The 12,461-nt window shown below is 43.8% G+C and overlaps 1 protein-coding gene across 1 annotated transcript in view; it reads left to right on the forward strand.

Moving 5' to 3' along the window:
- MAN2A1 (mannosidase alpha class 2A member 1) overlaps positions 1 to 12,461 on the forward strand; it is a 195,345-nt gene that overhangs the window by 98,921 nt on the left and 83,963 nt on the right. Inside the window, exon 4 of the mRNA XM_073549319.1 lies at positions 8,158 to 8,329. Within this exon, the coding sequence (XP_073405420.1) occupies positions 8,158 to 8,329 (172 nt within the window). The remainder of the gene's footprint in view (positions 1 to 8,157; positions 8,330 to 12,461) is intronic.

Below are 12,461 nucleotides of genomic sequence, written 5' to 3' on the forward strand. Positions count from 1 at the left end.
GGGGTTCTTCCTAATCGAAACTGCAAGCTGTTCCATGACTATTGCATATAACAAGGGCGATAAAGGACATCCTTGCCGGGTTCCGTTCCCGATGGTTATAGGATCCGACATCGCCCCATTGACTTTAACCCTCGCCGAATGGCTGGAATAGAGAGCCGCAATCCTTTGTAGGAAGAGATTACCCAATCCTATTTGTCGTAGGGCCGAAAACATGAATCCCCAGTGTACACGGTCAAAGGCCTTTTCTGCATCAATCGACAGCAGAGCCAATGGTTCCTGTTTTACTTTAGCATGAGCAGTCAGGATAAGGGTTTTACCTATACCATCCCTTGCCTCTCTTCCCCGTACAAACCCCACCTGATCCGAGTGTACCACCGAAGGCAAAAGAGGGGCCAATCGATTAGCTAAAATTTTTGCGTATAACTTTACGTCTACGTTAATGAGAGATATTGGGTGGTAGTTGGTCACTATTTTTGGGTCTTTCCCTGGTTTCGGTATCACCGTAATAAAGGCCTCTAAGGATTGTGGAACAAATGGGGAGTTGGTCGCGATGGAATTAAACACTAGCGCCATAATGGGATTAAGTTGTTCGCGAAACATCTTATAGAAATAAGGGGAGAAGCCGTCTGGTCCTGGGCTTTTACCTGCCGGGGTATTTTGAATGACCTCGTCGATCTCCTCTGTCGTAAAATCAGTATCCAGTGATGACGTCAAATCCGTGGTCAACACTGGAAGGGCTGTGTCATGTATATATGATTCTATGTGTGGTTGAGGGTCTAGAGGCGAATGAGGGGAGCGATCACTATTAATATTGTGCAATGTATGATGGTATCGCCGCATTATATCTAGAATTTCCGTTGAATTTGATGTTGTCTGGCCATGAATGTCGCTGAAGAGAAGGAATATATGAAGTCTGATTACGGGGGTGCAGAAATCTGGCTAAAAGGCGTCCACATTTATTAGCCTGCCCATATAATATACTCTTAAAGCGGTTTCTTTGATGCCGGGACTTCTCATTTAGTAGGGATTTCAGATCGTCTCTGCACTTAATCAGTTCAGACAACGTCTCTGTCTCCTTATCCTTCTTGTGTTTCATCTCCAATGTTGATATCCTCTCCGTGAGGTCCGTAATTTCCCTACTTTTCCTTTGTTTCAAGCGAGAACCATGTTTAATCAGAGTCCCTCTAAGGATGCATTTAAGAGTCTCCCATTTGATAGGCATGGCAGTGGTGTCATGTTTATGAAATTGTAAGAATTCTGCTATGGTAGTCTTAATGTCAGCCACACAGGTAGGGTCTTTTAAAAGGTTATCGTTCAGTCTCCACGTCCACTGTCGTGTCACTGAATCAGGAGGACTAATATCTAGGAAGATTGGAGCATGATCCGACCATAGGAAACTTCCAATAGATGGTCTCGGATCCCACGCCAATGCACAATGACTAAGGAGAAAAAAAATCTATTCTGCTATGAGTTATGTGGTGTGGAGAAGAACGTATAGTCTTTCCTGTTAGGATTAAAGTGTCTCCAGACATCCGTAAGATGTAAGTTATGAAGGTCTTTTTTTCAAAGAGGACATCTGACGTAGAGAAAGGTGAGATTTTGCTGCTGAAGAATCTAATGTCGGGTTGAGAGTCATGTTAAAGTCTCCCCCTAATATGACGACCCCCTCAGCGAAATCAGCCATTGTCTTTAAGAAGGATCTAGTGGCTCGAATTTGGTCCCGACCGGGGGCATACCATCCTGCTATAGTGTATGTTGTTGAAAAAATCTGAATTTTCAAGATCACGTACCTGCCCTCCGTGTCGACCAGTGTGTCCAGCATTGTATGTTGGAGGGATTTATGAAGTGCTATAGACACCCCTCGGGATCGGGAGTCTGGATTGGCGCTATGGAACCATGTTGTATTATGGCGATCATGTATATTAGGGACATGTCCACTCTTAAAATGTGTCTCCTGTAAAATCAGCACGTTTACTCTTTTCTTGTGCATACCATATAATATTTGAGACCGCTTCTGCGGGATATTAAAACCCCTGGTATTCAAAGAGCCCAATATAATATTTTGTATGGCCTTCTTACCCTTCATTCTGTTTGTAGTCCGAAGTCAAGAACGCAGACTTCGCCAATAGGAGTAGGTCAGCCTCGGAGTCCGGTGCCCACTGTAAGGAGGGGAGGAGGGAACTAATAGGAGGAGGTAGGTACAAGCAGAGAAAATGGGTAAGGGTTAAAGAAACAGTAGTAAGAGAAATTAAACTATAACAATACGGATGTGGATAGACCCACTCCGACAGACAGTTTAGATCCTAGTGGAGGTTATTACTAAATGCTGCGTGCCTCAGTGGCCAAGCAGCCCTCCGGGGGGGTAAGAGTACGGCAAAGGAAGAGTCGGAGACGCCGTCTCCTCCGGTTTCCGACCCCATTATGTTATATCAGTTGCAAACCTCTAAAGCGGAGAACCGGCCCTATACAGCCCCACGTAACTGAGTGCATGAGCCATGACCCATCCCACTTCGTAATTACTGTCTGTTATCCAAATAAAAAAAAAAAATAGAACCCAGCCAAACCACTAATGTATACAGGGACTCCACTCTGTAATCCTAAAACAGCATAACTTTTAGAAAATAGGTCTTCCCTCTAAGTTAGGGCACCCCCCCCTCAATCCACAGAGAAGAACTTTGTCTATAAAAAAAAAAAAAAGGGGGGGGGGTGAAAGGAGAGGGGAAGGTTGGAGGAGGAGAATAATCTGGTATTGTAAGCATATTTACATTTCAGACCTGTATTACTCGCAGCAAAGATCCCCGAATCCCCCTCCCCCTCCATACACATGTAGACCCATGTCCAATCGGATAGAAAAGAAAAATTTAGTCGAACAATACTGGATGATCAGACTGCTTCTTCCCCTCTGAGATGTGCGCGCCCATGTCCATTGGGCCGTCTTCCTCGTCTACGCTGACGTTGAGGCTCTGGATCTCCACGAGGGTCCTCCATCCTATAAAACGATGGTAGGGATGGCCATTCAGGAATATCCACCTCAGGTATATCCAAGGCGGCCGAAAAAGCTGGGATTCCTCCAGGGTGGCTCAGTCGGTGTACTCTGCCGCTCCTCTGGACTCGAAGACAAAACGGGAACCCCCATGTGTAGGAAAGTTCACGTTGCCGCAACTCCTCCAGGAGGGGGCGGAGAGCTCTGCGCCTCTGCAAAGTCCATCTGGACAAATCCGGTAGAAGCTGTATTCGGGCGTCCGAGTGGCTTATGGACTTTGCCCTCCTAGCTGCCCCCATGACCGCGTCTTTAAGTTGGTACTTATGCACCCTCCATATCACGTCTCTTGGTGGGTCCTGCTCGCTAGGACGCGGGCCCAGAGCTCTGTGGGCGCGATCCAACTCCAATGGAGTGTCCTGGGGCCTATCCAATACCGAATTGAAGATGCCTCTCAGAGTGGAATGTAATTCCTGGGGAGGTACAGATTCGGGTAATCCCCGTATTCTTATGTTGTTCCTACGCTCCCTTTTCTCCGAATCATCCAGCATTTCTGCTAGGGTCTGTATCTGTCTGGCTTGAGCTGCTGTGATATTCTCCTGGGCCTCCATTCTATCATTTAGGGAGGCCAGGAGCTGGTCATGAGATTCAACTTTCTCACCACACTGTTGGATATCGTCCCTAAGTATGGAAAGTTCAGCTTTATAGGAGGACTCCAAGCGGACAATGTACTGTTCCATATCTTGTTTCGTCGGAATGTCCTTTAGCCTATTATATAGTAGATTGAAATCGACTCCCATGGGTACTGTGGAGTGCCCCACAAACAGAGGTGCCGGCGTCCCATATTGTGGCAGGGATGCATCCGTTTGGCAGACAGACGGCGAGGTTGTGTTAGATAACAATCTAACCTGATGGACAGGTGACGGTGAGTAATCTGCTCGTTCTCTTAGCGTGGGGTCCACTTCCCCTTGTATTACAGAATCTTTGGGGGGGTTAATGGAGGCAGTTATATCAGTGTCTGGGGAATTGGTAATGTCTCCTGTTTGACATAGTGCGGGGAGTTCCACAGAAGTCACTCCAGGGCCCCCTCCTGTCTCACTGGCGCCTGGCTGTGTCTGTATGCACGCGGAGTCTCCCTGTGAGAGATGGATCCCCAGGGGCTCAGCAGTCTTAACAAGGGGAGAGTGCCTCATCTCCCGTGATACCCCCGCGGTCGCCTCACCAGATCCCCGAGAGGCTCCCCCGTGTACCTTCTCCCCGGACTTCTCTCCTGCCTCCTGTGCCTTGCCTCCCGTCGCCAGCGGGGATGGCCGTGCACCACACGCCGCATCCATCATGGCGCCTGCGGCTTTCTTTTTCCCCGCTCCCGAGAAGTAGCGGGAGATGTTCTGGGGAGCTTTGTCGGGCGCTGCGGGTCCGGTGGATACACTCCCCTTGCTCTTCCTGGTAAGCATCGGGGTAGAGGGCATTGTATCGGGCTCTTTATTAATCGGTTACCGGTGTAGGAGCGGGAGCCTCTCCAAAGCGTGTCCTCACTCCTCGTCCGCCATGCCACGCCCCCACAGAACTTATTTTAAATTAAAATGGTGTTACCACTTTGAGATATATAACGACTGACAGTCTGCTCTCCTGATCTACATGCCGATGCAGACGGCTTTGGAGGGTTGATCCTACTGACAGATTCTCTTTTCGGCAAATTTGACACATCCAAATTTCGCTGTCTGAGTACAAACCACGATGTTTGGACTACCCATGGGTCTCTGTTCCTGGACTCACACTTTAGCATATATGAGGCTATCTAGTTTAGATAGCAACCAAACAACCGGAAGACCCTAATGACCAGGAAAACCAAGCAGGATATAATTAATAAATTGCCTTTATTGATCAGGTGGCAAAATATATAAAACCAAGATAAGAACAATGTGCATGTAAGGGGACAACTTACATAATTGTAAGAGGATAAAAGTAGACCCAATTATATATAATTTTGATACATATTCCTCAAATAAGCAGTAAAAGGTGTAAAAGTGTATATATAATATAAAAAATCAGTGCAACAAAAATATACACATAATAATTAGTGTCCAAAAAAGAAAAATATACACATAATAATTAGTGTCCAAAAAAGTGCATGTGCAAAGACAACAAGGGAATATCTCAATATAGTGTCTCAGACAATTAAAAACAAATGAGCATTGAACTCTCAGATACTGCAATATCAAAATATAAAGTGCAATAGGAGAGGAATAGGGTTAAACGAGTCATATACCTCTTAAGGGTTACCATGTCCCTTCAATGCGCACCCTGACACATGTTTTAGAGCACTTCATTTGTCAGGGGAAATTTATTAATTATATCCTGCTTGGATTTCCTGGTCATTTGGGTCTTTCGATTGTTTTGTAATTTTAGCGGTTTCACTACCTGCACTGAACACTGGTGGTAGTATATAATAATTAAAGGGAATCTGTCACCCTTTTTTTTTTTTTTTTTTTTTTTATCAGCTGCCGGCATTTACATCAGGGGCTTATCTACAGCATTCTGTAATGCTGTAGATAAGCCCCCGATGTAGCCTGTCGTGGCTCCGGCGCAGATGCACTACTGTGCCTTGTTGAGGGCAGAGCAGAATACTGCAGTGCGCAGGCGCCTGACCTCTCCCGACGCCTGCTCACTGCAGGACTCTGCTCTGCCCTCAACAGGACAGAGCAGTTCGCCTGCACTGGAGCCACTACAGAAAAGGAAGAAGAGGACGGCATCGTATGAAGATGGGAGGCGTCGGACCGGACCGTGACACCCATCATACCGGACCGCCCCCTCCGGTGACTATAATCTAAGGTGTTTTTCTTCTCTTTCAGGTTACATCGGGGGCTTTTCTACAGCATTACAGAATGCTGTAGATAAGCCCCTGATGTCAATGCTGGCAGCTGATGGTCAAAAAAAAGGGTGACAGATACATAATAATAATAATAATAATAATAATAATAATAATTTTTATGGTCATTTAACGTAATTTCATTTATATTTTTCATATAAATAGTATATATAATTTTTTAATTTTTTTTATATATATAATACGTCTGGTGCTTGTGTTTTTATCTAGTTTAGGCTGGTTTCACATTAGCGTTTTTTTGCGCGTGTTTAACATGGGGGGCGTATGGTCTTGCGTTTTCGTGCACATGTGTGTTTTTTTTTTTTTTTTTTTTTTTTTTTTTTTAAGGTGTGCGCCTTGGCGCGCTAGATGCAACCTGTTGAATTTTTGGGTCCGTCCAAAGGCGTCAAAAAAGCGCATGCGCACACTTGCGTATGGAATGCGACAAAATAACGCACTACAGTCTATGGGAACGCATGCGTTTTAAGAGTTAACATGGCTGGAAACTGGTTAAAACACGTGCCTAAAAAACGCAAAAGGCATGCAAAACGCATGATGCGTTTTTTGCATGCGTTTCTATTGCGCACGAAGCGCTGTGCTAAAAACCGCTAATGTGAAAGTGGCCTTAGATAGTAAGACATTTTGTAACATGACTATGTGGCTCCCAGAATGCAAACAGAGCCCTGGCAGATCCTCCAGATTGTACTATTTTCAGGTTCATTTAGGTTCTGACTTATTAAATTGAGTTAAAATGTTGTTGGGGACACTAGTCAGTAATTTTTTACAAAGAGAAAAAGCGTAAGTAAAATGACATTTTGAAGATTTAAAACTCAGATTTGTGCAAAAGAACATGGATAGATAAAAAAACAAATTGTCCAGCTGACAAGTTGTTCTCCACTTTGCCTGCAGTAGGGTGCCTGGGGCACATGAATATGATCTGAACGTTGCTTTTCTGCTGATCTTGCTGTGTAGGGGTTATTTATGTTCATTTGGCAATTCCTGAGTGACATGTTAGTTGCACAACATTGCATCTTCAGATTTGATAAGTGTTGGAATTACATGTATGAAATGCACATGGAGAGGTTTTGCAGTGATGAGCTTAGCGGTTCTATCGAATGTAACATCCAAGATTCAGGAGTAAAGTTGACTTTGCATGGGACAGGATAGTCTACCTCTGCGATCTTGTGGGGTGCTATACAGATCCTCAAGGTCTCTTTTTGAACCTTATTACAAGCTTGAACTGCGGAGTCTGTGTACCAGGAGATATTTCACCAATAATAGTTGGCATATATGAAAGTTGCCTTCAAAAGCAGGGTTTCCTAAAGTACACTTCCTTGTATGTTTTGTGGTTGAAAATGGTGTGACATGACCACAGTTCACTGCCACAAAACCCTCCCGGTTCAGTAGCTTGATCCAAAAGAACAAGTCCCTCTAGTTGGTTCCGTGCAGCTGCATATCTGTCACAAAAACCACACAATAGAGAATAACCACCCAGAGAAACGTGAAAGAAACATGAAATACTGTCAGATTCTATTTCTAGCGGTGAGCTGGCTTCATAGAAACCGAGAAGAGGTAGGGAGTTTCTTTAGAATCTCTCCAGAGATAAAAGGGAAGTACGGTAACTGAAAACACAAATTAGAGTTGTACAAAAAGCTGTTCATGAATATAGGTCAAGACTGCAAACGTTTGAAACCATTTGATTTTACGGTTTTTTTTTTTACCAGTCCTTTGAACAGTTCTGTGTGTTCTCTGCAATTAGCACATTTAGATGCATATTATGTACATTGCATATCATTTTATACGTAGAACCTTTGCATAGAATGTATAATCGAAAAATTGATTAGAGATTATTTAATGGTAAAACGTTCAGATCTGTTCCTTCATCCATGTTCTTGCAGTAGGTGACGCGCAGTCCCTATAGAATGTAATCGAGAACAATAATATTGGTTATTGATAGCATAAAATTTGGTATTCTAGATAGTGCTGGTCTAGTAAGAGAAAATTTGTGTATGTATGTTTTTTTTATATAATGTTTTATATTTTTAACTGTGTATGTACATATACCGTAATAACGTACAGTATTTAGATCTATATCAATTTAAGTTTAATAAATCTACATACCGTTACCTTGTCCCACTTCACAATTTCTCCTGTTTTTCAATTTTCAATCTTCTCATATATTCAGCATTTACCTCCTTTAATTTGCTATTTATCTATGTGTCGCAGCGAAGCTTTGCGGTACAACAGAGGAGAGATTCCTCTGTTAAAACTTTTCACCTTCAAGTTTCTGATTGTTGAATCCATCTTGTAGGTTGGCTGAAAACCTTTGATGACTATTTCAGAGACCAGACACAGCACATTCTTAATAACATGGTTGTAAAATTGCAAGAGGATAAAGAGAGAAAATTCATATGGTCGGAAATCTCTTACTTTGCCAAATGGTGGGATGGAATTGATAGCCAGAAGAGAGATGCTGTTAAGAAGTAAGTGAAATAAAAACTAATTCTCAGTTAGTCCTAATTTCTTGAGTATAATTGCTCTTCACATTGAATTACACATTTTGAAATCAAATTGGAAAAATAACATGATCAATGTCTGTCTTAATGCAGTGTCACTTTTACCATAGAAGCTGAGCACTGATACACCTCAAAAAATTGGTGTATGTGTCAGTGTCTTGGATCCGAGCTTTCAGGATTTGCTCCATTTGTCCGTTTTTACCATCCATGTTTCATCAGTGATTTTGACGGATGGCAAAATAAAGTACAAAGCTGCTGATATCCATTACAATTTTAGTCACGGATAACACAAAACACACGAATGCCATCATTGTGCTGTCAGTGATTTTCATAGAGCCATACACATGTATGCATGATTTTCATCCATGATGTCAATTTAAAAAAAAAAAATGGACATGTCTCCTTTTTTTTTATTTTGTGAACATTCCCACATTCTATAATGGGTACATATATAGCGTGGAGAAACTGGGTCAGTGGGTGCTCTCGTTCGCTGGCCCGGCTGCCTTTAGAAAGACTGCATTGACCAGTGCTCATACCACTGAACGCCCACTCTATCTCCCCTTGGGCAACATACTACACAGACAACACAGGGTTAGGGTAAAACAGTGTAGCGATACTTTATTGAACCACAACACCCAATAGCAAACAGAACAATCCCAGCAATTACCCCCAACATGGTGCACACTACAGGGCCTAACCCTTCCGCTGACTCGCCTTGATAACGGTAGATGTTACGTCAGAGGTCCCAGGGTCGATATTCCACCTGTGATATACACACGAAGAAGAGATATTGACAAGCGTAGGGAGATGACCGAGAACAGTCCATAGAGTCCGTAGAAGGCCCAAAGCTAGTTGATACAACGTCAGAGCTCCCAGGGTCGCTATTCCACCTGTGATATACACACAGAGAAGAGATAGCGACAAGCGTAGGGAGGTGACAGTCCATAGCGTCTATACAAGGTCCAAAGCCGGTTGACACGAGAATCACCACCTGGCTTAACCGACCATCTCCATGGAACCAGGCGACCAGCGGGTCCCAAAAACTGGCTTTTTCCAAACATCTCCATGGTTGAGAGATGATCACTGGATCAGATCTGTGTCCTTCCAACCGGAGCCGATCACTCCTAGGTTGTTTCCCTTTGAATCATAGATCTGTGTCCCTCGTGATGGTGCCATGATGAATTGGCTGCAGTCTTCTCATGCGTTGAGTGTTGTGTAGAATGTCTGACTGGTAGCTTTCTGTGTTATGAGATGAGATGATCTATATGGTCTCTCCTTTTCAGAATCTTTTTATACCCCAGGCAGGTAAGCTATTTTTAGAATTGCCCAATGTCCTTCAGTACACCCTGACATTCTGTTGCTTTTCACAGTCAACAAACTAGTTTCATAATACAATGCACAATTAGCATATCCGTACACATCAATAGACAAAGTTAAAGGCACACTATGTACAGTCACTATTACAGACATAAGGGGGCTTTACACATAGCGATATCGCTACATGTGATAATTACCTCCAACTGGCTCCCCCGCTGGCTATCGCTGATCGCGTGAGATCGTCCACTTCTCGTCGTCGGCTTCCTGCTGGCACCGACGAGCGAGCTATAGGCGCGGACGGAAGACGGCGGTCATCGCTTTGTCTGAAAGGTAAGTATGACCGCCGAGCGTCGCTGGTGAGAGCTGCCTGTGTGGCAGCTCACTAGCGACCATTTAGCGATGCCACAGCGATCCTGACCGGGTCATATCGTGGTCGGGATCGCTGGTGCATCGCTAAATGTAAAAGGGCCTTTACACAGTATGTTAAATAGTATATCAGCTTGCAAGACTGTAAGACTGTATTCTTGACCCTCCAGACATAAACACTTAAATCCACAAGCCAATATACAGATAAAAAGCTAACTCCCCTTGGCTTGTAACAACACAGTCATCTGGGTAATTAAGATATAATCTGGATTCTTCACATATAGCATCTGTGAAAACCATGGATCCAACTTGTACGTGAAAAATGCACATCTGAATAAGGCCTTATAGGGAATTTTATGGGTAGAAACTATTTTCGCTGCCTACTGCGAAATTGTCCTAATTCCTGCGTCTGGCACTAGTGTGAACTCCTGTAATTGATTTAATATTTTCCCCATTAATCTGTATAAGGGTATGTGCACATGTTGCAGATTTGGCTGGGGATTTTTCCGCGTGGATTTTGCTGAATCCGCAGGTAAAATGACCTGCGTGTTACCCGCGGATTTAGTGCAGATTTTCTGCTGATTTTGTGCGGATTTCACCTGCGTTTTACACCTGCGGATTCCTATAGTGGAAGCGGTGTAAAAACGCTGCAGATTCTGCGGAAAATAAACCGCGGATTTGGTTTTCCATAGGTTTACATAGAATCATAGAATCGTAGAGTTGGAAGGGACCTCCTGGGCCATCTAGTCCAACCCCCTGCTCAAAGCAGGATTCGCTAAATCATCCCAGTCAGATGTCTGTCCCGCCTCTGTTTGAAGACATCCATTGAAGGAGAACTCGCCACTTCTCGTGGCAGCTTGTTCCACTCATTGATCACTAACTGTCAAAAAGTTTTTTCTAATATCTAATCTGTGTCTCCTCCCATTCAGTTTCATCCCATTGCTTCTAGTCTTTCCTTGTGCAAATGAGAATAAAGATGATCCTTCTACAATGTGACAGCCCTTGAGATATTTGTAGACAGCTATTAAGTCTCCTCTCAGTCTTCTCTTTTGCAAACTAAACAATCCCAAATCCTGCAACCTTTCCTCATAAGACAGGGTTTGCAGACCGGTCACCATTCTGGTTGCTCTTTTCTGAACTTGCTCCAGTTTGTTGATGTCTTTTTTAAAATGTGGTGCCCAAAACTGGACACAATATTCCAGATGAGGTCTGACCAAAGAGGAGTAGAGGGAAATAATGACTTCACGTGATCTAGACTGTATGCTTCTGTTAATACATCCTAGAATTGCATTTGCTTTTTTTGCTGCTGCATCACACTGTTGACTCATATTCAGTTTGTGATCTATTAGTATACCCAAGTCTTTTTCACATGTGCTGTTGCTTAGGCCTATTCCTCCCATTCTGTATATGCTTTTTTCATTTATATTGCCCAGATGTAGTACTTTGCATTTTGGGTACTGTACACCGCATGGAGAACTGCTGCGAATCCGCAGCCAAATTTTTGCAGACTATATATGACTCCCCCCAAATTCCCCCCCCCCAAAAAAAAAAACAAAAAACAACTTAGGAGGAAAATGGGGGTGCATCTTATAGTCCTAATGTAGCTTACAGGGAGGGGGTGACAGCGACTGTGGTGACAGGAGGCAGGAAAAGGGCCATGCTGCAGGCCCTGGCTGTGTGCAGCGGAGTCCCTGCTCTGCACATTGCTCTCCTGGCAGTGGGCTATATGAAAATGGCTGCTGGAGACCGCGCATATGCAGATTAAGCCAAGATCTCAACCGGCTCTTTCGCCATCGTAGGCAGCCATTTTCCAGTAGCCCACTACAAGGAGGGCTATGTGCAGAGCGGGAACTCCACTCCTGCCTGCACTGCTGACATTTTCTTGAACACTACTGGGACACCCCCCTACTACCTGTCCAGGGCCCGCAGCATCTCCTCATTCTCTCCACCGCCACCAGCTTCCTGCAGTGGCGACCCTGCCTCCTGTGACCCCCCCCCTCCCCGCCCCATCGCTGCATTCCACCCCACCACAACCCCCTGTAAACTAAATTTGGACTCTAAAAAGGACCCCCTTTTGACATATTAAAAGCATTTTTTTCCAGTCTTGCGCCTCAAAATTTGGGGTGTTTCTTATAGTCTGCAAAATGTGGTACATATATTATGAATATACCAGGGAGCAGCACAAGGGACATTTTAGTAAATTTTAATAAAGGGATAGAGCCCATTCTGAGTCTTGCTGAAAAATACCAGGAATTCTGTTTGACTGACTGTGTGTTGTTCATTTCCTTAAATATATTTTTTTTATTAGCATTAAATTAAAAAAAAAAATCTCTCGAGAACCATTTAGAAACAAAACAAAAAATTGAATGTGCATTAGAAATAAAATAAGAGCAAAAACTGCCCTCGTTTGACCTGG

The sequence above is a fragment of the Dendrobates tinctorius genome, unplaced genomic scaffold (genome assembly GCF_039654945.1).
Source record: "Dendrobates tinctorius isolate UK_male_01 unplaced genomic scaffold, ASM3965494v1 ptg000003l, whole genome shotgun sequence".
NCBI classification, from domain to species: domain Eukaryota; kingdom Metazoa; phylum Chordata; class Amphibia; order Anura; family Dendrobatidae; genus Dendrobates; species Dendrobates tinctorius.